The sequence below is a fragment of the Oryx dammah genome, unplaced genomic scaffold (genome assembly GCF_014754425.2).
Source record: "Oryx dammah isolate SB20612 unplaced genomic scaffold, SCBI_Odam_1.1 HiC_scaffold_14, whole genome shotgun sequence".
Taxonomy (NCBI): domain Eukaryota; kingdom Metazoa; phylum Chordata; class Mammalia; order Artiodactyla; family Bovidae; genus Oryx; species Oryx dammah.
The window spans coordinates 34,172,857-34,197,816 of record NW_024070198.1 but is presented as its reverse complement, the minus strand read 5'-3'; the positions used below and the strand labels follow the sequence as shown (position 1 = coordinate 34,197,816).

Here is a 24,960-nt window from a genome sequence, read left to right as displayed (position 1 = left end):
TCCTTGAAGAACTGCAAATAATTTATGTAGATACTCGACCTTCAACAAGATATCAGGTGACTCCCCAGTTCTTAAGTGTAGACTGTGCATTGCAACTCACCTCCAAAGACAGCAGCGTGGAAAGAAGTTGGGAGTAACTTTATTGCAGGAACGGAGTCAAGGGAAGAAAAAAATGTACCATTAAATCAGGCCAACTATATGGGGTATTTATCAGAGTCTAGATTTAATGTCAGCTCACCCAGCTGGACATGGCTCTAGCAGTGTTCTTGGTCGATTTAATGATGTGTGTACTCATTGGTGGGGCTTCTCTGGTAGCTCAGATGGTATAGAATCTGCCTTCTATAGAAGCCAGGGTATAGAAGACCCTGGCTCAATCCCTGGGTTAGGAAGACTCCCTGGAGAAGGGAATGGCAACCTACTCCAGTATCCTTGGACTTACCTGGTGGCTCAATGGTGGCCTAAATCCACTGAGCTGAGATGCCAGAATTTCCTAGTGTAATGTAGAAAAGGCATGCAAAAGCTTAGGGAGACAGGAATGTAGATTTATGTGGGCCATGAGTACCCAAGCATATCTCCAGGTGGGGTCCAGATGGCCATGTCCTCACTAAGGTAAGAAGAAATATGAGGAGAGCATCCACATCATCGGAAATGTCTGTGGGGCTGTCCTCTTGAGGCTGAGGCTCAGACAGGAAGATACTGCCATCGAGATGGGTCCTTTCAGGACAATAGAAACCATGGAATTCTCCAGGCAATAATACTGGAATGGGTAGCCGTTCCTTTCTCCAAGGGATCTTCCCAACTCAGAGGTTGAACTGGGGTCTCCTGCATTGCAGGTAGATTCTTTACTATCTGAACCACCAGGGAAGCTCTAATAGAAACCATACCATGGAGATGTCAGCAGAGGGAATTTAATATGGGAATTCATTACACTAATGTTGGCAGGCTGAGTGAGGAAGAAGGGTGATTCTCTGTGGTGCTCCAGAAGTAATAACCCAGGCTGGGCCCTGGGAAGCCAGGGCTCAGGCCTCTGAGAGAGGGCATTACTACGCTGCTATTGCTGCCTCTGGGAAGCCTGAAGAAACTGTTTCTGGGAGAGCTTAGGTAACGCATGCATACTAAGTCACTTTAGTCTGTCCAACTTCGCGACCCCATGGACTGTAGCCCCCTGGGCTCCTATGTGCACGGGACTCTCCAGGCAATAATACTGGAGTAGGTTGCCATGCCCTTCTCTAGGGCCGGCATAATACAGAGGCCAAAACCAACTGCTGAGAACCCAATTCTGAACAGGTATGTCTGGAACAGCAAGTAAACTCAAAGAAGTTCCTTCTCCTCTTGGGTTTTGCCATCTCCTTCTTGAACCCTTAATTGACAAAACCTAGTAGAAAGCCAGCTAGTAAAGGAAAAATATAATTTGTGGAATCCCAGCTTAGGACCCTAAAGAATAGAGAAGAGTGGATTTGGAAAATGAAGGAGCAAGTCTTCATTGTCTGCACAGAACTCACCTCATCCCCTCTTCTTTAAAAAGCAAACCTCTCAAAGACACACACTTTCCTGGACTCTCCCCTCCCTTTGCCAAAACCAGATAAAAGTGAAAGCAAAAGTGAAGTCACTCAGTCAGGTCTGACTCTTTGCTACCCCATGGCCTGTAGCCTGCCAGGCTCCTTCGTCCATGGGATTTTCCAGGCAAGAGTACTGGAGTGGGTTGCCATTTCCTTCTCCAGGGAAAGCTAGACAGGGTATCAGTAAATACTGGCTGAGCATCACCACTGATGTTACTATAATCCTGCGACACAGCACAATCCATTTTAGACCTCAGATCCTCATATTTACAAACACAGAGCTCAGTTATAGTGTTTTATGTATTTAGCTAGAAGATTCTTTCCACTGTAAGCAGGATCATTTTGGAAAGTCACATCAGGAGAGCAGAGCCCTGCCTTTGATATAAAGGGGTATAGACTCTTGATGTCAGTGGTCTTGATGAACAGAAATGCTGAAGGCAGCTTAACTACTTCTGTAAAATGCCTTTTTCTTTTAAAAAATAAATCATTGTAAGAGACAGGGATCAGCTCAGCTTCCATGGTGATGTGGGGATTTCTGAAGAGTTCGCAGATTTTTTTAAAAATGTAATGCAGGGTATGAGAAATTTGCAAGATCTTTCTAAAAATAACCTCAGAAGCAGCAGAAAATTCAGCATTTATATCTACTCAATGCCTGGTGTGATGCAATCCATGGGGTCGCAGAGAGTCAGACATGACTGACTGACTGGACTGAACTGAATACCTTTCTTATCCAAAAAAGGCTGATAGTGAGGATTTCAGTTTTAAGGCCTTATGGCACAGTTGAGTGACTGGTCACATAGCTCCCTGGAGGAAGGGCCAGAATACAATAGTCTTGTATCAGAAAGTATAGAAATGGCACGCTGTATCATGAGGACGAAGAACTTTTCATAATGGCCTTAAAACAGTGTTGATATTGAAATGCTCAGCCCAGAATTATCTATGTCAAACTAATTACATTTCCCTGGTCTTTTTCTTCCTACTGAAGTAAAAATGATAATAAATGAGCAAAACACTACTTGGCAAGATATAAATCAGCTTTTTCTTTGAAATACTCAGAACTCAATGAATATCAATTATTTTAGAAGCTGTGCATGAAAAGACTCCAACCACTAAGAATGATGCAAATTTTATTTCAATGTCAAATTCCAAAGAAAAACACCCAGAAATTGCTATGTGCATTCACATTTACAGCTTTTATTTGGGGGATGTGGTTTGGAACCCAAATTCCAATGAGTCGTGTGCTCTTGCCGACAGTATTTTAAGGGAAAGTCTTCCTTGAAACTCCATCACATTGGATCTTTTTAAGGAAAATGCAAGTCTTTGTAAATAGAACCTGTTTATTGTCAAGGAGTCCAAGTTACATGGACTATTGGGGTAATGTTTATATCCTAAAAGGAGACATTTTCTTCTCGACTTCCATTTCTGTTGGAATCCAACACCAATTCAACTCAAGAAGATGTTCTATTTGCTAATCATCTCTAAAATGGAATTGATATGATGACTGCAGGACACTCTAATAATTGAAAGTGAAAGTGAAGTCGCTCAGTCGTGCCCGACTCTTTTCAACCCCGTGGACAGTAGCCTGCACCAAGCTCCTCCATCCATGGGATTTTCAAGGCAAGAGTACTGGAGTGGGTTGCCATTTCCTTCTCCAGGGAATCTTCCCAACCCAGGGATCGAACCCAGGTCTCTTGCATTGTAGACAGACACTTTACCCTCTGAGCCACCAGTAGCCAACAAAGACCACAGAACAATGAAATGCTCTGTGACTTGCTACACTGTTATAAGAGCAACAGGATAAAGAGATTTAAGAAGGAAAGTGTGTTTTAAACACAGAAGAATAATATTTGAGGAATGACTAGTTTGTTTCCCTCTAGAAATCTCCTATACATGGGTCTCTTGGGAAGTCTAATCAATTAAAACCCTACATGCTATCCTATTTGTGAGTGGAATGAAGCATACATTTCTCATGTTATTACATAAATGAATCTCATCTTCAGGGCTTTAAAATATAACATTATCCAGACTATAGCGAATGTGCGTGCCACCTCATCTTTCTGCATTACGATGAAACTGATTTTATGATTCTCATAAATTACAGGCCTGAGGCAGTAACAGACGTGAAGATGGTTTTGCTTTGTCTCCTCTAATCTCGCAGGCTGCGTGTATCACTTGCTCTTTTTCCTTTTTTTTTTTTTTTTCCTGAGCTGCAGATAGCTCAAGTTTGCAATTCTTGTTATAGTTCTCAACCGAAAAATGTGCTTTGAAAAAGATTCATCTGTTAGACCCAGGATGTATTCTTGGCTTATTTAGATCCTTTAACCTGAATATTGGGTTTCCCTGGTGGCTCAACCGTAAAGAATCCACCTGCCAATGCAGGAGATACAAAAGACACGAGTTTGATCCCTGGTTCGGGAAGATCCCCTGGAGAACGAAATGGCAAGCCACTCCCGTATTCTTGCCTGGAAAATCCCTTGGATAGACGAGCCTAGCAGGCTACAGTCCGTGGGGTCACCAAGAGTCGGACATGACTGAGTATACACACACACCTTAAGAAGACAGAATGGGAAGGGAGATACAAGTCAGGCCTCCTCATCTTGTCCTGGCAGGGGTGATCCCTTACCTGTCCACCTGCCTGCTAGACTGACCCTGGCCTTCAATGTCAGGAACAGATGGAGTTATGAGAACCTAGTGAAGGTTTACAGATTCCATCTCCACACATATCCAGCACGAGGTTTCTGAATTCTCCTGTTCTGTTTACATCAGCCCATTTAGTTCTCTCTTAATTGGATATGCTTCGACCTGTGTCCCAGCCCGGCAGAGAAGAAAGATATGTGGCCAAGGGAGCATTGAATTCAAGCCAGGAGAAAGGTTTCATTCTACAAATTTATTCAACCAAATCTCACCCCTAATCTTCAGATTATCTTTTAGCCTTAAATCTTCTGATTTTAGTATTTCAGTTGACTTTTGGCCTTCTCTCTATATAAACAATAGTTCTATAAAGAGATAAGTCAGATCAGAACTGCTAATTACTATTCAACAATTGAGAAAATAGGGGGCCCCCAGTACAATTGGGGCTTTTCTCATAACTCAGTTGGTTAAAAAATCCACCTGCAATGTAGGAGATCCTGGTTCAATACCTGGGTCCAGAGGATCCCCTGGAGAAGGAAATGGCAACCCATTCCAGTATTCTTGCCTGGAAAGTCCCATGGACAGAGGAGCCGGGGTCGAAAGAGTTGGACACAATTAGTGATTAAAGTACAAGGAACAATCACTTGGGCTGGTGCCTTATACCAATCTCAGAATGAAGAAGGTGAAAGGAAACAACCACGGTAAATCTAACAGGATACACAGGAGCTGACTGTTTATTGCTGAGTGGACTTATCACTATAACTTCTCAGAATATCTCGCCTATCTGTACTTACAAGTATGAATGTAATTCAGGCAACACTTGAGGTTGGGCTCTTCCCTTTTGCTGATCTGCAACACCACACGCTCTCACAATGCTTGGGTGCTGTTTCTCTATCAGTGTCCCAGTGTGTACTTTATTTTTGTAAAAACACTGAACCAGGACTGTGAGTTTTTGAGGGCAGAAAAGCTTCTTCCTATTTGTTTTCTTACCATCTTAAAACTTGGTTCACAGGAAGCTCCCAGTATTTGTTGAATAAACCAAATTATCGTTTTGGTTTGAAATTACATGTAGGTATCCTATTTCTGATACATTTTTAGAAATGCTATTATAACACAAATAAAAACTCCTAATGCATACAACAGTCAAATTGGAAGAGTATATGAAACAGGCTTAATCTCTCTAAGGTGGGTAGTGGGGTCTAGTTTCAGTGAATTTAAAAAGCAGTCTCCTATGAGGTGAGGTGTACAGGGAACAACTTTCCTAATTGGCTTTAGACCAACCAAAACCTATTCTATTTCTTCCATGGAAACTTCAGCACTGACCTGTCAGGCAGTATTTTTGCTTTTTTTTTTTTAGATGAACAGATAACAGCTTTTACTGGAAAGATTTTACTCTAACAAAAATTTCAACCCTAACAATTTTATTTCTTTAAATTCCCTTGAGATAACTAGTATTCTAGATGGAACACTGCAAAATTCAGAACCAGGACTTTGGACTGCGAATCTGCTGATCCTAAAATGCAGGTGTCTTTTGAAGAAGCTCATAATCAGGAGGTAACTTCGATTCTGCAATGCCTAAACCTTACCCCCCTGCATCCTTAAACCTGTTACCTTCTTTATTTCCTTATAAAACTATTTTGAGAAACACTGGCTGAAAAGAACCATGGGTAGGTGGGGTTAATAACTAGATTTTTTTTCTCACTGGACCATGTAGTACGTGTTTCTTTCAGTTTCCAATTAAGGGACTTGGCACATACTTAAGTGAATGGAATAAGTAAGTGAATGGAAGAGTCAAATTGTTTTAAATGTCAGTTAAAGAGAAGTTTTTATATGTTATAAATCTATTAAGAAATAATGCTTACAATGAATTACATTTCTTAAATTGCATAAACAATCCTTTCTTTAAGGAAGTGATTATGAAGGAGGTGGGGGTGGAAAATATAAAGCTCACCCAGGGGGATTTTTTTTTAAGCTATACATTCTCCCTCCACAAATATTCTGATATACTCTTTTTTGTTCTCTCATTGGAATCAATGCTATAGTGAACCACTGACTGTTACATGTTGTATCCTTTTGTACATTATGAATTATTGTTTTATATTTATCAGTGAATGAAATGTTTCCAGTTAGAATTCTATAAAAATATAAGACAATATTTTGTTTAAATTACATTATTTATTTTTAATTATCCCTCTTAGTCCTGCATGCATTGTTAGCACAAAAATTTGATTACAACCTCCACTGAAGAGATAGTAGGTACACAATCACCATCTGAAGAGTTTCTTCAGAGATGACCAACCTAGAATTCCAGGCCATCATAACACTGTCAGTAACCTATACAATGTTCAATAGAAAAATTTACCAAATATCCTTTGTTTAATGTAAACAAGGCAGGAGGCAAAACAGGTATTATAGTAACACTATTTTACAGGGCCCAGAAATATGATTACCTACCATGTTTTAACACATCAAGTGTCACAATGCCATGCATATTTTGATTAATTGTACAATCCAAAATATAATTACCATATAAATTGTGGTTTTAGCAATTCACTGTAACTTCTGTCAATACTTATAAACTTCATAATTAAATGGTAATTGTATATTAACTGCAATAATTTATGGAAATATGTTACCATGAGTTATGAGGTAATTCCATAATTTGTGCCCCGTAAAATTAAGTGTAATAATCTTTACACTAGCAACAGTGTAAGCAAGCTAAGGATTTTGGTCCTCATAGATATATACACAGATATATATACAGATATACACATACAATAATGTACAATTAAACCAAAAAGCTATGAATTCACTCACAGCTTATATATTGCACAGACAGATATATTATGAGAACATTACAGAGTTAGAATGTGAGTACTACAATGATAACTGGCTGGCTAAGGACAAATCTTGAGTTCTATCAAGTAAAGAATGTGGCTCATTACTAAAAAAAAAAAAAAAAAAAAAAAAGCCAAAGACTATACTGTTAAGAGAGAAAGTTTAAAAAAGAATGTTATACCCATACACCAATGTGAAGCAAGACTAAAATTCAGCTTGGAACTTGTTATGGCAAGCGATCCCTAGGGTGGTACTGTCCAGCCAACACAATGTGCAACAGTCACTGTTTTGCACATGCTGAGGAATAGAAACAGTCAACTTCTGAAAGTATGAATATGGCTAGTCATGTAGGACAACGTTTCACTAACAAATCAAACTCACTCTGAGAACTTGTGCGGGCTCTAGGTCTGAACTACATAAGAAAAAGAAAAGACAGACAGAAACCAACTTAAAAGATAAGCAAACTATACCTTAAGCTTTAGCTGATTACAAATCAGTCATTATAATAATTTAGGAAAATAATTATCTTTTAAGAAGCAGCATACACACACACACACAAATAGGAGTTAAAGCTTTTCTGAGCTTGGTTTCATGGATTAGCCAAAAGGTCCCATTGTGAAATCAAGGATAAAATAGTATTTGGCTTTCGAGGTAACATTGCCATTACACTTATTGAACTCTATGCAAACATTAAGAAATATCTAATACCTCTTAATGTTCTACTTTAAATACACCTACATCAAAGTAGACTACAACTACATCTAAAACTAAAGATGTTGCAGTGTCCCTTGCATCAATAAATACAGCAAAAAGAATAATATGCCTTCCCACGGTTAAAAGTCATTTAAAGAAAAACATGCACAAAGTAACTATCTCCCACTTATTTCTTCATTGTTTCACTTAATAAATCTCCTAGAGTGAGCTAACACAGATTTGCACTGAACTTAGAAATTTAGCTTTTTTTGTCGTTTTTAACAGTGGTAAGCATTCTAGAGCCAAGAATAGTCATAATTTTTTTTGACATTTTGTTCTTAATAAATAGCAAAAACTAACTACAAAATAAATCAGAAAAACAAATACAACAAAATTAGCAGTAGGTGTAAAATATGCTTCTACACACATGCTGTAGGATGCAGAGATGCAAATAGGCTAAACAAGTTCTCTCAAGGGGCAGTTCGGTCCCTTTCAGGCTGGAAGGCTCGCTAGACTGCTGCTCCTACAAACGTCAGTAAATGGGAAGGCAAGGAGCAAAGTGCTGCTGCTTAACACATCAACCGAAAAAAACAAAACAAAAACCCAAGAAAGCTCAAAAGCATATTTGAGTGATAAGCATCACTTAAAGGAAGCACAGAAAGTGGATCAGCAAACCCCACTGTGTAAACCAAGGACAAGCGTGCTGTGCACAGTGCAGCCAACTCCCCACACCACTCCTTCCTGCACCCATGCCCACACAGATACCACTTTACCCAAGTTCTTTCATATGTAAACAGGACAGACGGGTTGGTTTGCTTTTAAATCTCTTCAGGATGATTTAAAACAAAAGACTGAGAAAAGAAAATTGTTAACATTCAGGAGGCCATTGGCATTTTGATTGCTGCCACCTACACTACAATGCGTTTCAATACGAAAATCAAATTATAAAGCAAGTTTCAGAGAGGGACGCAGAGATAGGAAAAAAAAAGGGTCTCAACCCAATACATGTTAATCAGCTTAAAAAATACTATTTTAGTAAACAATACCAATGGTGAGCACAAATTCAATGTTGTTGCAAAAATGACAAAGTTTAAATTAACTGGGACCCATACATGAAAATCAATCACTAACCTGGCTATGAGCACAAAAGAGTAAAAGAACGTTTCTTTAAAAATATATATATATATTAATCAAGAATTTATCATATTAAACTGTTATTCTTAGAAAAGCTGAAGAAAGTTAATGGTGTTCTACACATTTTTATCTTCTATTATTAATTCATTTGATAGTTGCTAAATTGTATTTTTTTCTCATTTACAGTTTTTTAAATATTTTGTTTGATAAGAATTCTGACCTTAAAAAGTTATAAAATTAGGGTTTTGGGGTTTTTTTGCTACTTATTAATCCAAAAGAATGTAAGCACTTGAGTCCCAAAGAATGCCAAAAGGCCTTGCTACCTAAAAGGATATTAGATTAACAGAAATATCATCCAAGTCATGACATCAGAAATTTTGCAGCTTTCACACAGGCATTCAGAAATGCATATTTCCTGAAGTTCCTTTGATTGTATCCTGGATTCAAGGACGTGCAACTTTATATACAGAACCATTATGATAAAGCCTGTGAAAACAACATCACACAACACTGTACTGAGAGCGTCCACTTGGTGGGTTCTGAATGGTTCTGTCCAGTTTACAGCAATGCTTCATTTAAAAAGGCTTTTTATTGTCACGTGGCTGGGTGGAACTGAGGCTTTTTTGATGAAATGTACATGATCGTTCTGTTCCCCTGGTTACTTGAAAGATGCTGTTTAGGGTGTGGAGGCTGCGTGGTATTTCACAAAGGCGATGGCCGCCAGCTCCTTACAGAACTCTTCCAGCACAATCACACCCTCCAACAAGGTGATGTGGTCAATCCTAGGAAGGGAAAGCAGGCAATTAATCAATTCAGGATATTAGCAGAACATCAAACGAAGGCAAAAGCTTTAGACAAACAACGTGAGAAACACTGACTTACACAGGTCCTTCAGGTTCCAGACCAAGTAATCGCTTTCTGACTAGTAGAAGCTTGGGAGTAAAGTCTTGAATACGCTGGATTCGAACCATGAGGTCTCCAACAACCTGCATCACAGGGACGAATGGGGCTCAGTTCCTGAACAACTCCATGGGGGATTTTCAGGACTAAAAAAAAAAATTCCATTTCCTATTGCTAAATGAAGACTGTCACTTTTCACTATTCACGTAACAATCTTGGACAAAGGACCCACAGCTATCCCTTAAAATACAAGAGTTACACGTATCATTTAAGAGAATGAATCTTCCTTTTTTCTCCACATTCTGCAGTGAAATAATTCCAAACAGAAAATACATGATATTTTTCATTGTTGTTGTTGTTTAGTGGCTCAGCTGTGTCCAACTCTTTGCGACGCCATGGACTGTGGCACACCAGGCTTCCCTGTCCTTCACCATCTCCCGGAACTTGCTCAAACTCATGTCCATTGAGTCAGTGATGCCATCCACCCATCTCGTCCTCTGTCGTCCCTTTTTCCTCCTGCCTTCAATCTTTCCCAGCATCAGAGTCTTTTCTAATGAGTCGGCTCTTTAGATATTTTTCGTTATATGACACTAATTACATACAATGTTATTAAGATGTTAATTGGTCAGGCTGATCAATCCTGGAGAATATAACAAAACTGAGAACTCACCCTGACGATTACAGAGAATAGAGATCTACAGCCAGAAGCAAGGTTCACATAAGGGTCCAAGAGGTACTCATGTATGTGCGGATGAGGGAAGAGAGAAAGTCTAGATAACACCGACGTTACTTGTAAGTTGACATCATATGGCTACAGAGAGGGAGAAAGGAAAAAGATATTTGACATTATCTCTATGTATATACCTGAGCACTGAATTTACCATTTCAATTTGTCTTTTCAAGAAAGGACAATTTACCATCTTAATCCTTCTCTATATGCTCTTCTACAATGACAGTATCTGTAACTAAATTAGCTCTAGCTCTTACCATCTCAAAGTGTATACATCACAGTCCTGAAACTTTAAAACCAGAAAAGCATGCACATAAACATATGGGAAAAATAAACATGTAACATTGAGAGAATGTCTCTGCTTTTTGCAGGCTTTTTAAGTTGGTAAGATAGTTCAAGAGGTCATCAAAACCCAAAAAGACTTATATACTACAAACAATAGAAGACACATTAAATATTAGACAAAAGACAAAAGGGAAGGTATTAAAATCTTTTAAGTAATCTAATTTTAGAAATGATAATCCTTGTTTTAAATTATTCAACTGCTGCCAATTATCAAAAGCATATATACAATAAAGTCATATATATCATAGAACCTTGTCAACAGAGTAAAAGTACTTGAGGGGTCGAAATAACTACCACAAGCCTTAATAGTGAACTAGAAGATTAAAAAAATCACGATTACAGAAAGGATCACCACCTTTACTGGGCAAGAGCACTAACTCTTCCAAAACAATGACTATATATCTGTGTAAAGTTCCTCGTACACGTTTTGCATTACAGTATTACAATTTTACTAGTTTTTTATACTTAATCTGTTGCTTCCTCATTGAAAGCAGCTTGGAGGTGCTTTACAGAGTATGTGTCAAAATCAAAGCAAGATGCAGGACATGCAAAGAGTTGCTATCATGATGCCTAGAACTTTCATCAGAAATCTCTCGTCCCTTTCGGTTTTCTTCTTCTAAGCGGTCAGAGGCAACTGAGTGGCTGAGACGAAACTGACTTCAGTGCGAAGGCTGGAAAAGAACCACGGTGACTGGAGGAGTGAGAAACAGACGCTGCAGCAGGAGGACGGGAAACGTGATTCAGGACCAAGAGAATATTAACCAGAAATGGTCAATCAGAACGGTTTCCCCTCACTCACTGAGTAGCTTTTAAGTCCTTGATCATAATGAATACCAATTAAGAAGTAAATATTTGGCATTCAAAGGATGACCAATGCTTGAGCATGTGCCAGAAGATATCAAAGATACTGTTATATGAATAAAAATTCAAGTCCTGTGATAAAGTCTAATTTCAGTCTTTTTTGGCTTACTACTAGATTCATGAACACAGATTTTCTGAAAGAAGTAAAACTTCCCCTAAGTCACTCTTATTTAAAATCTAGCCTTACACAAGATAAATGAAAGCAGATACAACACCCACTAAAGGATAGATTGAAGGGCATCTTTTCCTACTTGATAATATTGGCAACAGAATAGCCTTCTCCAAGATTCAATTCAAAACAATGAATTCACATTAAATTGCATTTTAGGCACAAAGGAAACACTTTAAAAAATCTTTAAGAAGAATACATTTGGTAAAAAATGTGGACAAAATCATTTAAAATACAACTTAAGTACAGTATTGTATATGACTTCATTTCAGGTAGTTCAGATTTTTAGGTCACTAAATTCCGCCATTTATAGGTGCTTTAAGTAAATAAACTGACAAAATTTGGCTTTTAACAATGATATATTACTACTTAATTTTCTCTATATGGTGTTACTTTGGTTTTAAGCTTTTTGAAACAAGAAGCTATATCTTCGGTTGTTTAAGAAACTTAAGGCTGACTCAGATTATATTTTAATGTTGTGAAAACGAAAACAAAATTCAGCTTGATAGAAACTGTTCCATCATACTCTGAAATGGTTTCTACTTTATATTGGTAATAACTTTAAAACAAGCTGGCTTTTGCAAGGAGATCCAACCAGTCCATTCTGAAGGAGATCAACCCTGGAATTTCTTTGGAAGGAATGATGCTAAAGCTGAAACTACAGTACTTTGGCCACCTCATGGGAAGAGTTGACTCATTGGAAAAGACTCTGATGCTGGGAGGGATTGTGGGCAGGAGGAGAGGGAGAGGACAGAGGATGAGATGGCTGGATGACATCACAGACTCGATGGATGTGAGTCTGAGTGAACTCCGGGAGATGGTGATGGACAGGGAGGCCTGGCGTGCTGTGATTCATGGGGTCGCAAAGAGTCGGACACGACTGAGCAACTGAACTCAACTGAACTGAAACGAAACACCCAGGAGACATCAACAATCAGTATCAAGTCAGTAATCTTTAGAAATTTTGACCAAAAGCACTCAAAAGGAATCTAAATATTAAAAGGTAGTTTCTGAATTGAGTGGAAAGATCCCCTTGGAATCCCCATCACACTGAGCTTTTTTCCCTTCCATCTGTAGAGCGCTGACACGAAGGTTACACTGGAGACCATATCCTGAAATGTGTGCAGTTCTTTTCTTTCACCAGATAGCTCTTCACAGTGCAACGACAGTTCAGACAATGTCCCACTCGGTCTTCCTGGAACCCTGAGCAACAGGCGGGACTGTCCGTAGTTTTAGTTAATGTGACTCGGTGAGTGAACTGTGGAGCCTAGCCTCAAGCCTTCTGTCTTTAAAAACCTTGACTTCCCAAGCCTTTTCAAATAAGGACTTAACAATCAGATTGCAAAGATAATCGTAAGTTTTGGTGGGTCTAATGTGCTTGGTTTAATTTCATTTTCTCTCTTTTCTAACTGCTTTTGCTAAAGATGATGTTTGCTTGTATGTTCATAGTACATAGATACCCCTAACAGTATCAGGCTAACCAGGCTGGGATTAAACATTATTATGGATAATTAGTAATAAAGCAGCTAGTTTCTGTGTGTATAATTGAGAAGTTATGACATCAGGTATTCCTGAAACTGTTGTGTAGTCACAGCCTTAATTTTTGAAAAATATAGTGTGTTTAGTATTGTTTTTAACTGTAGTGATTTTAAAAAGATAGTAAAATGATGAGGTCCACAACAGAATATAAAGAATACCAGGAAAAATTGGGGGAAACCCAAGTTCAAAGGGAAAAATTTTAATTTGGGCAACTCAAGTTAGCTGTTTCTCACATTTTCTTCTTGTTAAAGTGAAGTTGACATTACTTGATTTGCTTAAAAGGACTATGGGGGGATAAAAGTAATTTAAATTGCTTTTAAAAATATAAAATCTTGTTAAATGCAGGTGTTATAAGAAATTACAGAGACTACCAAGTTGTTGAGATTTATAAATTCTTATAATTTTGGCCATCCACATATTTGGCCTTTACTAGAAGAGTTGAGATTGAGTTAGCAGGTAACATCTAAGTCAAACTACATTGTCCTAAAATTCACACCTTGTATTTAGGGTGAGCTCATTAAAAAATGGGCCAAGTCCATTTAACATGTCAGAAAAATCTAGTTAACTTTGATTTCAGGTGAATACTCTAAAAAGTACAACATAATCAAAATAATAGATGCAGCGCTCAGCCTTCTTCACAGTCCAACTCTCACATCCATACATGACCACAGGAAAAACCATAGCCTTGACTAGACGGACCTTAGTCGGCAAAGTAATGTCTCTGCTTTTGAATATACTATCTAGGGGGTTGGTCATAACTTTTCTTCCAAGGAGTAAGCATCTTTTAATTTCATGGCTGCAGTCACCATCTGCAGTGATTTTGGAGCCCCCCAAAATAAAGTCTGACACTGTTTCTACTGTTTCCCCATCTATTTCCCATGGAGTGATGGGACCAGATGCCATGACCTTCGTTTTCTGAATGTTGAGCTTTAAGCCAACTTTTTCACTCTCCTCTTTCACTTTCATCAAGAGGCTTTTTAGTTCCTCTTCACTTTCTGCCATAAGGGTGGTGTCATATGCATATCTGAGGTTATTGATATTTCTCCTGGCAATCTTGATTCCAGCTTGTGTTTCTTCCAGTCCAGAGTTTCTCATGATGTACTCTGCATAGAAGTTAAATAAGCAGAATGACAATATACAGCCTTGATGTACCTGCATACAGATTTCTCAAGAGGCAGGTCAGGTGGTCTGGTATTCCCATCTCTTTCAGAACTTTCCACAGTTTATTGTGATCCACACAGTCAAAGGCTTTGGCATAGTCAATAAAGCAGAAATAGATGTTTTTCTGGAACTCTCTTGCTTCTTCCATGATCCAGCGGATGTTGGCAATTTGATCTCTGGTTCCTTGCCTTTTCTAAAACCAGCTTAAACATCTGGAAGTTCACGGTTCACGTATTGCTGAAGCCTGGCTTGGAGAATTTTGAGCATTACTTTACTAGCATGTGAGATGAGTGCAATTGTGTGGTAGTTTGAGCATTCTTTTGCATTGCCTTTCTTTGGAATTGGAATGAAAACTGACCTTTTCCAGTCCTGTGGCCACTGCTGAGTTTTCTGAATTTGCTGGCATATTGAGTGCAGCACTTTCACAGCATCATCTTTCAGGATTTGAAATAGCTCAACTGGAATTCCATCACCTCCACTAGCTTTGTTCATAGTGATGCTTTCTAAGGCCCACTTGACTTCACATTCCAGGATGTCTGGCTCTAGATTAGTGATCACATCATCATGATTATCTGGGTCGTGAAGATCTTTTTTGTACAGTTCTTCTGTGTATTCTTGCCACCTGTTCTTAATATCTTCTGCTTCTGTTAGGTCCATACCATTTCTGTCCTTTATCGAGCCCATCTTTGCATGAAATGTTCCCTTGGTATCTCTAATTTTCTTGAAGAGATCTCTAGTCTTTCCCATTCTGTTCTTGTCCTCTATTTCTTTGCATTGATCGCTGAAGAAGGCTTTCTTATCTCTTCTTGCTATTCTCTGGAACTCTGCATTCAGATGCTTATATCTGTCCTTTTCTCCTTTGCTTTTTGCCTCTCTTCTTTTCACAGCTACTTGTAAGGCTTCCCCAGACAGCCATTTTGCTTTTTTGCATCTTTTCCATGGGGATGGTCTTGATCCCTGTCTCCTGTACAATGTCACGAACCTCATTCCATAGTTCATCAGGCACTCTATCTATCAGATCTAGGCCCTTAAATCTATTTCTCACTTCCACTGTATAATGGTGTTTCATTTAATCAGATTCAAACTAAGCCTAGAGAACCAGCACAAAGACACAATACACTGGGAGGTTTATTGTAAACCTCCCCACTAGCTGGCGGGGTGGGGATGGGGGAGGGGTAAGGGTGGGGAGGAGGGCCCAGGGGGCGGGTTACATAGCCATGATGTACACAGCACAATACCTACAGTGAAAGTCAAAGTCCCTTCTGTAGTGCCTGACTGTGACCCCATGGGCTGTAGCCTACCAGGCTCCTCTGTCCATTGGATCTTCCAGGCAAGAACATTGGAATGGGATGTCATTCCCTTCTCTAGGGGATCTTCCCAAATCAGGGATTGGACCCGAATACTTTGGTTCTTAAGTATTAAATATCAATCAACAAAAAATGAAACAGCAGAAATTCAGTACATGTTGTTAGGACGTTAAAAGAAATCCTTAGTTTCAGGTGATGTGACTTAGTGAGTGAACTGTGGAGCCTAGCCTCAAGCCTTCTGTCTTTAAACACCTTGACTTCTCAAGCCTTTTCAGATAAGAACATTATAATCAGATTGCAAAGATAATCATAAGTTCTGGGGGGTCTAACGTGCTTGGTTTAATTTCATTTTCTCTCTTTTCTAACTGCTTTTGCTAAAGATGATGTTTGCTTGTATGTTCATAGTATAGTACATAGATACCCCTAATAGTATCAGGCTAACCAGGCTGGGATTAAACATTATTATGGATAATTAGTAATAAAGTGGCTAATTTCTGTGTGTATAATTGAGAAGTTATGACATCAGGTATTCATGACACTGTTGTGTTGTCACAGTCTTAATTTTTGAAAAATATAGTGTGTTTAGTATTGTTTTTAAAAGAAAAAAAGGACTTGACTCTATGTCTTTATTGATTATCATCAGAAGTCAACCCAGTGAAATACTTCTTAATTATCATTTCTTTATTTGGCTTTCTGGTTATTGAAGACAGCCTGATTGCACAATAAATTTCTTTTGTAACTCCCTAGGCTCGTATAAATATTTAACTAAAATGCTAAAAAAAAAAACAAGCACTTTAATATAGGATTTCAAATTAATTCTAATTGGCTAACACAGTTTTCATGCTGAGGCAAGTTTAATGCCACATAGTTTCATTTCAAGTGTCCATATCAACATATAAAACATTTCAAAGCTCTATCGTTACTCTACGTCAGGGAGAAAGGGAGGGAGGGATTCTCTAACCTCAAGTTCAGTTATCCTGACAGTCGGTGAGAGAGACACAGCAGCATACCAGCTGCCGGTGATTTTTACTTCCCTTGAAATAAGTAAATTGACTTTTTATATTTCATTTCCCCTTATGAAAATGAATATCATTCACAAATTCTTTGTCTGAAGAAGCAGGTTCATCTAATACTGTTCTGTAATTTTAGCGAGACCAGAGCACTCAAGATTTGGTTTGAAATGACATTTAAGGTCTTCTGTATTCAACCTAACAAGTTTCACTCTATCTCTACCTGTACTAACCACAAGGCTTTCTAGGAAAGCACTCTAGTCACTGCCAAAAGGTGTTAAGACTACTGTTAATAAGACAATGGCCTACAATGAGAAGTAATCCACAGAAATCCGTAACACCTGTCAGGCCAGATCAAAGTTTTAGCATAATGAATGCATCAGAAACCCACCAATTGTTGGCAATCAAGCTTTATGAAAAAGTCATCTGGTGGAAAAAAGAAAACAATAAAACTACTGAAGATGTAAACAGAACCCACGGTGAATGATAACAAAATAATACGAAATTAACACTTTAAAACTTATTACCTGATCAAGAATTCTTCCCATCCTGTCAAATAAGACTTTCAGAAAATGACCTTCAAAGAAAGCTGCTTCTAAATTGCACCTTTCCAATGCTTTTGGAGAGCCAGGCCACTCCCATCTTAAGCAGATAGCACAGTAGTCCCGGAACTGCGGAGAAAGCATTTGATTCATTAAAGAACTGAGCAGAAACAGACTGAGATTAAATACAAACAATTTCCCCCAATAATCATAACAATCCACTCGAATGCTGAGTGTCTGCTAAGTGTCAGGTACCACGGGAGACGGGAGAAGATGGCATAGATGACACCTTGACTGCAGAGAGGCACAGGTAAGGTTAACAGCCACCAGTAGCAACACGCTGGTGAGAAAGCAGGCAGCTTCTAACTTTACCATAGTGCCCCTCGCACTGCTGGGGCAAGCATAAGCATATGATGCTCCCTTTGGAGGAATTCAACCCTTTCTTATTCTCATCACAGATTTAGAGTACTTAGAAAGCAAAGTAAGTCTTAGCCACATTTCCCAATCTATTCTTAAATGTCACATGTAATGTACAAAGTAGATGAAATATAATAGGTGAACAGATGCATGTCATCTGAGAAGGCAAACTTGACCTTGCTGCCATCTGTTTATCCAGGCATGTTGCTGTGACTATTATGAGGGGAATAAACGGGGCTGCTGCAAGTACAGTCTGAAAACTGTTCACTACCATCGCAATGAGATGAGTACAAACACGGAGAGCCAGGTTAGAAACTTCTTTCAATTTCACTGAGTAAATTTTACGTCTGTTCAATCTAATAAAATAACTGGGGCTTGTATTTAGTGTTTTTTCATTTTTCTGGTATTTCATTTTTATATTTTACAAAAGCATTGGTCCATGACAGGTTAAAAGTAAGTGGAAACTGGCCCTTACTATACATTTTATCAGTAAGGAACACCACAATATGGATTTTGGTAAGCACAAGAATATCTGTCATAATAAAAGAAAATTTAAAAGTCTTCTCTGACATGTAATCTACTGGAATTTAAAAAAAGAAATTTGGAGCATATTTCCATATTCTTTTCCTTTTCACATTCTCCTTATTAAATAAAGCAAAATTACTTTGACATCTGTAGTTTACAAATTAGCAGAGATTAAAACATATTCTTACTACAAAGCACTAGCTTCAACTTTTAAAAGAAAAACATATTTAAAATGATTAAAAACCCAACTTCTTCAATATCTTATGAGTTTTAAACTATTTCTTCCAATAGACAATTTTCTTTATAAAACCACATCCCAATATTTAATAAACATTTTTATATTAAAATTTTTGAATTTCTGAGCTAGAAAATGAGTCTAAATTTTTTCTATTCTTTTTGTCTCATTTCAAATATTCCTAAAACAATTCTAACTGTTATCAGATTATGGAAATAAAACTTTTCAGAGAGAATCACAGTAGTTTAAAAATCCAATCAGTACTACTGAGGTTGGGGCTGCTTTCATTGTCTCTATTTTATTGTTACATGAATGTATTTGGTACCCTGGTACTCTAGTTATTCACATAGTGATGGGGACTTTAATTTAGGCTTAAAGCATCATGAATTAACTGTAAAGACATGCAAGTTAATTATCGATAAAAGCACACTTCCACCCAAAAGATTTAAATGAAAATTAAATGCATATTTTTCTGATGTGAGGCATTTCAAAACTTTGGAATTTGGTAAAATGTAAAATGCTACCGGGGGCTTCCCTGGTGACTCAGCAGTAAAGAATCTGCCTGCAGTGCAGGAGATCTGGGTTCAATCCGTGGATCAGGAAGATCCCCTGGAGAAGGAAATGGCTACCCACTCCAGGATTCCTGCCTGGAAAACCCCATGGACAGAGGAGCCTGGTGGACTATAGTCCATGGGGCTAGAGAGACTGAGTGTGCGCGCGCGCGCGCACACACATACACACACACACACACACGCACGCATGCACAGTGCTGCAGAGGGAAAAGATGACTGACAGAAGTCCATTTAATAACTAAGAGGAGATGTTTGAGAAAATGGTTTCAGGGAAGTGGAAAGCTGGGAAGCAGAGGATGAAGGCAGTCCTTGGGAATTACAGATGAGTGAGAACAGTAGCAAAGAGGGAAGGAAGCAGCCTGTGGGTTGGGAGTAATGCTAGAATCACTTAAAAGTCATGGTTTAGATCAGCAGGGAGAAGGATCTAGGGGAGAAATAACTTCAAGGACAGAAAGAAAAGGAAGAAAAGGGGTGGGGGGTGGGGAGGAAGCACAGAGAAATCTTGTGACAGAGACACACACTCAGTGAAAGGCAGTCAGGTCACTGACAGAAAGTTCAAGTGGTTAAGAGTGAAATTCAGGTCTTGCAGAGAAAGGGGAACCTCTGGAGAAAAAACTGCGGCCCGTGTGACAAGGGCTGTGTCTGTGCATCTTATTAGATCTCGCGTCAGATCACTTCACCTACCTGCCTGTGAGCGTCTCGGAGGTAGGTGTCATATCCAGTGCCCTCCACGTGGTAGGACGACTTTGCTTCGTCTGGGACCAGACAGAGAAAACTTAAAGGAAAAACAGCCATAATCAGTAACACACATACTCTCACAATTCAATATCTCTATGCGTATTAAAATATCTAGCAGGATCTTCAGTTTAGCCAAGTATTAATGCAGATGGAAACTTGAAAAGTATTTATCTTGAATCAGTCCTACAATTTACTGATTAAATACTGTCATTATTTTAAAGGTTTTCTTTAAAAATTACTCATTCCACTTAAAGTAGAAATCAAGCAGAAGATGACTTGACTTTTTCTCCATTACAGGGCAATGACAGAGAGCCCTGACGTTTGTTGGTCTCAGGGAACTGGCATTAAGTAACAGAACCTTAGATCCTCACGCACCCTAACTATGCATCTTGCCCTATGTGTGGTTCTCTCTAAAGCCACCTTGCAGCACCTGCCATGTCACTGATAGGATGGCAAAGGAAGAGAAAGAAGAAAATTACCGGGGAAAAGGCACTTAAAAAAAACCCTTTATAAAGGACTTCTCTGGTGGTGCAGTGGCTAAGAATCCACCTGCCAACGCAGGGGGCAGGGGTTTGATCCCTCGTCCTGAAGATTCCACATGCCACGAGTAAATAAATAGGTCCCTGCGCCACAACTAGTGAGCCCATGGCTGCAACTGCTGAAGTTTGCACACCTAGAGCCCGTGCTCTGCAACACAAGAAACCCACACACTGCAGAGAACAGACCCTCTCTCCACAGCAAGAGAAAGCCTGAGCCTGAGCAAGGCAACAGTGACCCAGCACAGCCAAAAATAAATAAATATAAATTAATTAATTTAGTTTAAATATATATATAAACACACAAACTAATGAGAAGAAATAGCCCTCCGCTTAGCACATGTGAGTACATGGCTAGTAAGTTCAATCCGCTAAACTGGAAATTCTCAATGTTGTTCCAACTGGGAATTACTTAAAATTGTTTACATTTAAAAAAACAAAAGGAGAGTACCCTGAAGATTAGTTTCCTCACTATCACTCTAGAGGTTTCTATTTTTCCTTTTTTGTATCTATTGTTGTCTCTAGGTTGTTCACTAGCTACATCAGCATTTCAAAAAGATGACATAATCTTTAAAAAAGGGAAGACAGTTCATGGCATATCTCTATAATGATCAAAGAGCAGAGCTGTTATACGTTGTAAAAACAAGTGAAAGAGATGTAAGTCAAATACATACAGCAACTTACCTATTTACAATTTTGTGGACTTCAGTTTTCCCATCGGTTTTGGGGTGGTCTGGAGTAGCAGGAGGTGAGGAACTAAGCCACTCTTGATTTGACAAAGTGTTATCTGGTGAAATGTCAGTAAATAAGGGATCTTCTTCCAGATCTCTAAGTTTAATTTAATGATGCATAAAAAAAATTTATTATATTTTCTAAACCAAAAGATTCTCTGCTATGTTCTCAGAAACCTTTACATAATTTTGCTAATAAAGGAATTAAGGAATAATGAATGTATTTCTATTGTACAGAGAAATTAACATTTTTTACTAACATCAAACTCAAGGTTATATTGACTTTGTTAGGTTTAGTGACTAGATACTGCCGCTTGTGATTTGAAGGGACAATAATATCAGGACATCTAAATTTTATTTTTAAAACAACTTTTAAACTGTTAAGTATTTTTTAAAATACTTTAAAGAGAAGAAGGAAGAGAAGAGAAATTAAGAGGGAAGAAAATCATGACTTAATATGAAATGCTAAATTCAGAGCTGGATAGAAACTTACACTGCTCCTGCTATTAATCCATTCTCCACTACATCTTTATCTTCTGGGCACGCAGGTTTATATTCTGTATAGTTTCTTTCTTCAAGATTTCTTAGGACCAAGTTGTAAAGAATGTGCTCATTGGGTTTTTGTAAAAGATGTTCAAACATTCTTAATGTCATTATGCTGATCTGAAACCCAAAATGATAAAAGGTAACTGAAAAATACTTAAACTATTTTTCATGATTTCAATTTTCAACATAAAAAGCCACATAAAATAAGGCTGTATTCAAAACATGACAAGTACATCAAAGTCAGTACGTCAAAGAACCTAAGTCCAATTCTAAATCCTTGTATAGCTCACCTCATCAGATATGTGATCACAGTGTTCAATTAACCTATGTCTTAAAGGATGTCTGGTAATTTCTGCCAGAGTTTCTGGTTCCCTCTGTTCTCCAAGGATGAAAAACACCATTTCTTGAAGCAAAATGTCGGAGGTTACTTGCCGAACAATGCGATGGAGCAGAGCAGTTGATGTCAGAATACCCATCTCAGAACTGCATAACAAACAGGTAATTAGGGGGCAAGAATAACAAGAACACAGTGATTTTTTTAAAAAAAAGTAAAGAGGCCACTCATGGGCATCCCTGGTAGCTCAGAGGTAAAGGATCTGCCTGCAATGCAGAAGACATGGGTTTGATCCCTGGGTTGGGAAGATCCCCTGGAGAAGGAAATAGCAACCCACTGTAGTATTCCTGCCTGGGAAATCTCATGGACAGAGGCGCCTGGCAGGCTACAGCCCATGGGGTCACAAAGAATCAGACATGACCTAGCTACTAAACAACAACAAAGAGGCCACTCACGTTTGCATTAGCTGAGGTTCCATAACACCAATAAAAAATCTTTCATGAACAGCTTTGGCAAGAGCAACAGCAGCAGTCTAGAACATAGTATTAAGTATCATTTTTTTTAATGAGAAAGATTAATTTATAACACCAACAAATCAATTTGCACTCTCCATCTAATTTAATGTAGAAAAACAAACTTGCCTATTGCTTATCTTGTTGATGGCATATAAACCTAGATGAGATGTTAGCTACTGGTTCCTTTACATGTTATTTAAATTTCCAAGAATAAAGACAAACAGGATAAAAATATTATCCCAACCACTTATTGTATTAACATCTCCCCAAAGAGGAGAAATGCAGGGAAGCCGACGTTACCTTATAAAGGGTTGTGCTATAATACTTAAAGAAACAAGGGCAGAAGTTAACTGTGATTTATTCCAGAGCTGTAATACACATACACGCACACACACACAAACACATATATATACTTTTGGAGGGTTGGTTATTTCATTTTATTTATTTCACTAACTGTGCTATCTATCCTAAGACAATTAAGACATATTTATGAGTATAGATTGAGTATTCAAATTCACTCAGTAGTTATTTACATTTTTAAGTTATCCATAAACAACAAAAGTATTCAAACCTTTTGTGCTTCCTTTATGAGTTGATCACAATAATCAAACCAGGAGAGAAATGAAATTAAGGCTCTTTTTCCGGGAAATGCTGAAGCATCTTCTTTATGACTATATGAGTCCAAGCTATAGGACACAGAAGAACAGAGTTATTCAAAAGCATTAATCCAGTTCCGTGCATACAGGGAGCTGAAGGCCCGTGAGTGAACACACAGGATGATGTATTCAGGCGGGTGAGACTGGATGACAATCAGAAGAGGGTTTTATACATGAAAGCCAAAGATAAAAGTTTTTAGATAAAAGTTGTGAATAATTTTCACTCATTAAGTGGAGAATGGAGCTACAGCAGAAAAGACACTGAGACAGCTCCTCATATTTCCACCATAAATTTGACCAAGTAACAGGAATGGAAAAGTTAGAAGTTCTCAGCCTCTAGGATGAAAGGAAAGGAGTGTAAAGGAGGGACGGCAAAAGGAAACGACTGGCCTGCTTCTCTTCCTGCCTTAAAATACTACTCAGTATTGAAGTTAAGAAGTGGGTCTGGCCTACAGATGTTGACAGAACACAGGGTGGAAAAAAAACAAGTATAAACCAAAGAAGGGTTAAAAACGCACAGAGAAACAGTAACAGGTTCTGATGTCCAAAATGTTAGGCTGCTTACAAGTGGTGGGATTACGAGTAATTTCATTTATGCTGCTTTAAGGTTAAAGCGTCTGCCTCCAACGCGGGAGACCCGGGTTCGATCCCTGGGTCGGGAAGATCCCCTGGAGAAGGAGATGGTAACCCACTCCAGTATTCTTGCCTGGAGAATCCCATGGATGGAGAAGGCTGGTAGGCTACAGTCCATGGGGTCGCAAGGAGTCGGACACGACTGAGCGACTTCACCTCACCTCACCTTACACTTTTAATGAGCTTCCCTTGTGGCTCAGCTGGTAAAGAATTGCCTGCAATGCAGGAGACCCGGGTTCAATTCCTGGGTTGGGAAGATCCACTGGGGGACGGATAGGCTGTGGACTCCAGTATTGTGGCCTGTAGAGTTCCATGGACTGTATAGTCGATGGGGTTGCAAAGACTCAGGACATGGGGTTGCAAAGACTCAGGACACGACCGAGCTACTTTCACTTTCACACTTTCAATAACTTATAAATGTTCTGCAGTAATCCTATTTTCATATGAGAATCAAGTGGGTAGCCCTAATGCTGGGGGAAACAGGTGAGAGAGGTGGGAGGTGAGGTTCCACACAAGTTTTTTGGTTTTTTAAAAAATACAGTCAGATAAAGTTATCGATCTTAAGGTATTAATTGATCACTACAAGAGACAAGGGGAAATAGCTTAACTGTGTAACACCTAGACTGTCACCACGCCAATTCGTTCCTGATAACAAAGTTTAAAGCAAGCCTCAAAACAACAATCTGGTTTAATGATGACTAGCAATGTTATATATTTCAAACCTAAAGAGGTCTATCACTGCAAAACGCAAATGGATTTAAAGGTGTATGTTTAAGAGGTCACTTTGATAGGAAAACACAAACAGCGGCTCTTACCCCCAGTTAACTGCTTCCACTGTTTCAATATCTAAGGGGTCCACTGACTGAGGTAGGGCCTTGTACAGGGAGGCGAGCCTGTCGGTGAGCAGTTCGCACAAGCATGTGCTCTGCGTGAGGCACTTGGCGGCGGCTGGCTCCGGCAAGCTCACTAAGAGCATCAAGCCCTCGCAGGCTTTCACGGCTATTCGGCCATCCTGAGGGGAAAAACACACACCTTTACAGTGCTTGAATCAGACACACCTCAGGTTGTTTGGAAAAATTCCCCTTAAACAGATTAACGTTTTA

General features: G+C 38.8%; 1 protein-coding gene across 1 annotated transcript in view; it reads right to left on the bottom strand.

Moving 5' to 3' along the window:
* Positions 1-6,345: 6,345 nt before the first annotated feature.
* FHIP2A (FHF complex subunit HOOK interacting protein 2A) overlaps positions 6,346-24,960 on the bottom strand; it is a 38,957-nt gene continuing 20,342 nt past the window's right edge. The window contains exons 7-17 of the mRNA XM_040255077.1: positions 24,673-24,869; positions 23,140-23,254; positions 22,509-22,585; positions 22,010-22,202; positions 21,667-21,836; positions 21,127-21,270; positions 19,853-19,943; positions 17,405-17,548; positions 10,426-10,566; positions 9,738-9,841; positions 6,346-9,637 (exon numbers count right to left, since the gene is read on the bottom strand). Of these exons, the coding sequence (XP_040111011.1) occupies positions 9,532-9,637; positions 9,738-9,841; positions 10,426-10,566; positions 17,405-17,548; positions 19,853-19,943; positions 21,127-21,270; positions 21,667-21,836; positions 22,010-22,202; positions 22,509-22,585; positions 23,140-23,254; positions 24,673-24,869 (1,482 nt within the window). The 3' untranslated portion in view covers positions 6,346-9,531. The remainder of the gene's footprint in view (positions 9,638-9,737; positions 9,842-10,425; positions 10,567-17,404; positions 17,549-19,852; positions 19,944-21,126; positions 21,271-21,666; positions 21,837-22,009; positions 22,203-22,508; positions 22,586-23,139; positions 23,255-24,672; positions 24,870-24,960) is intronic.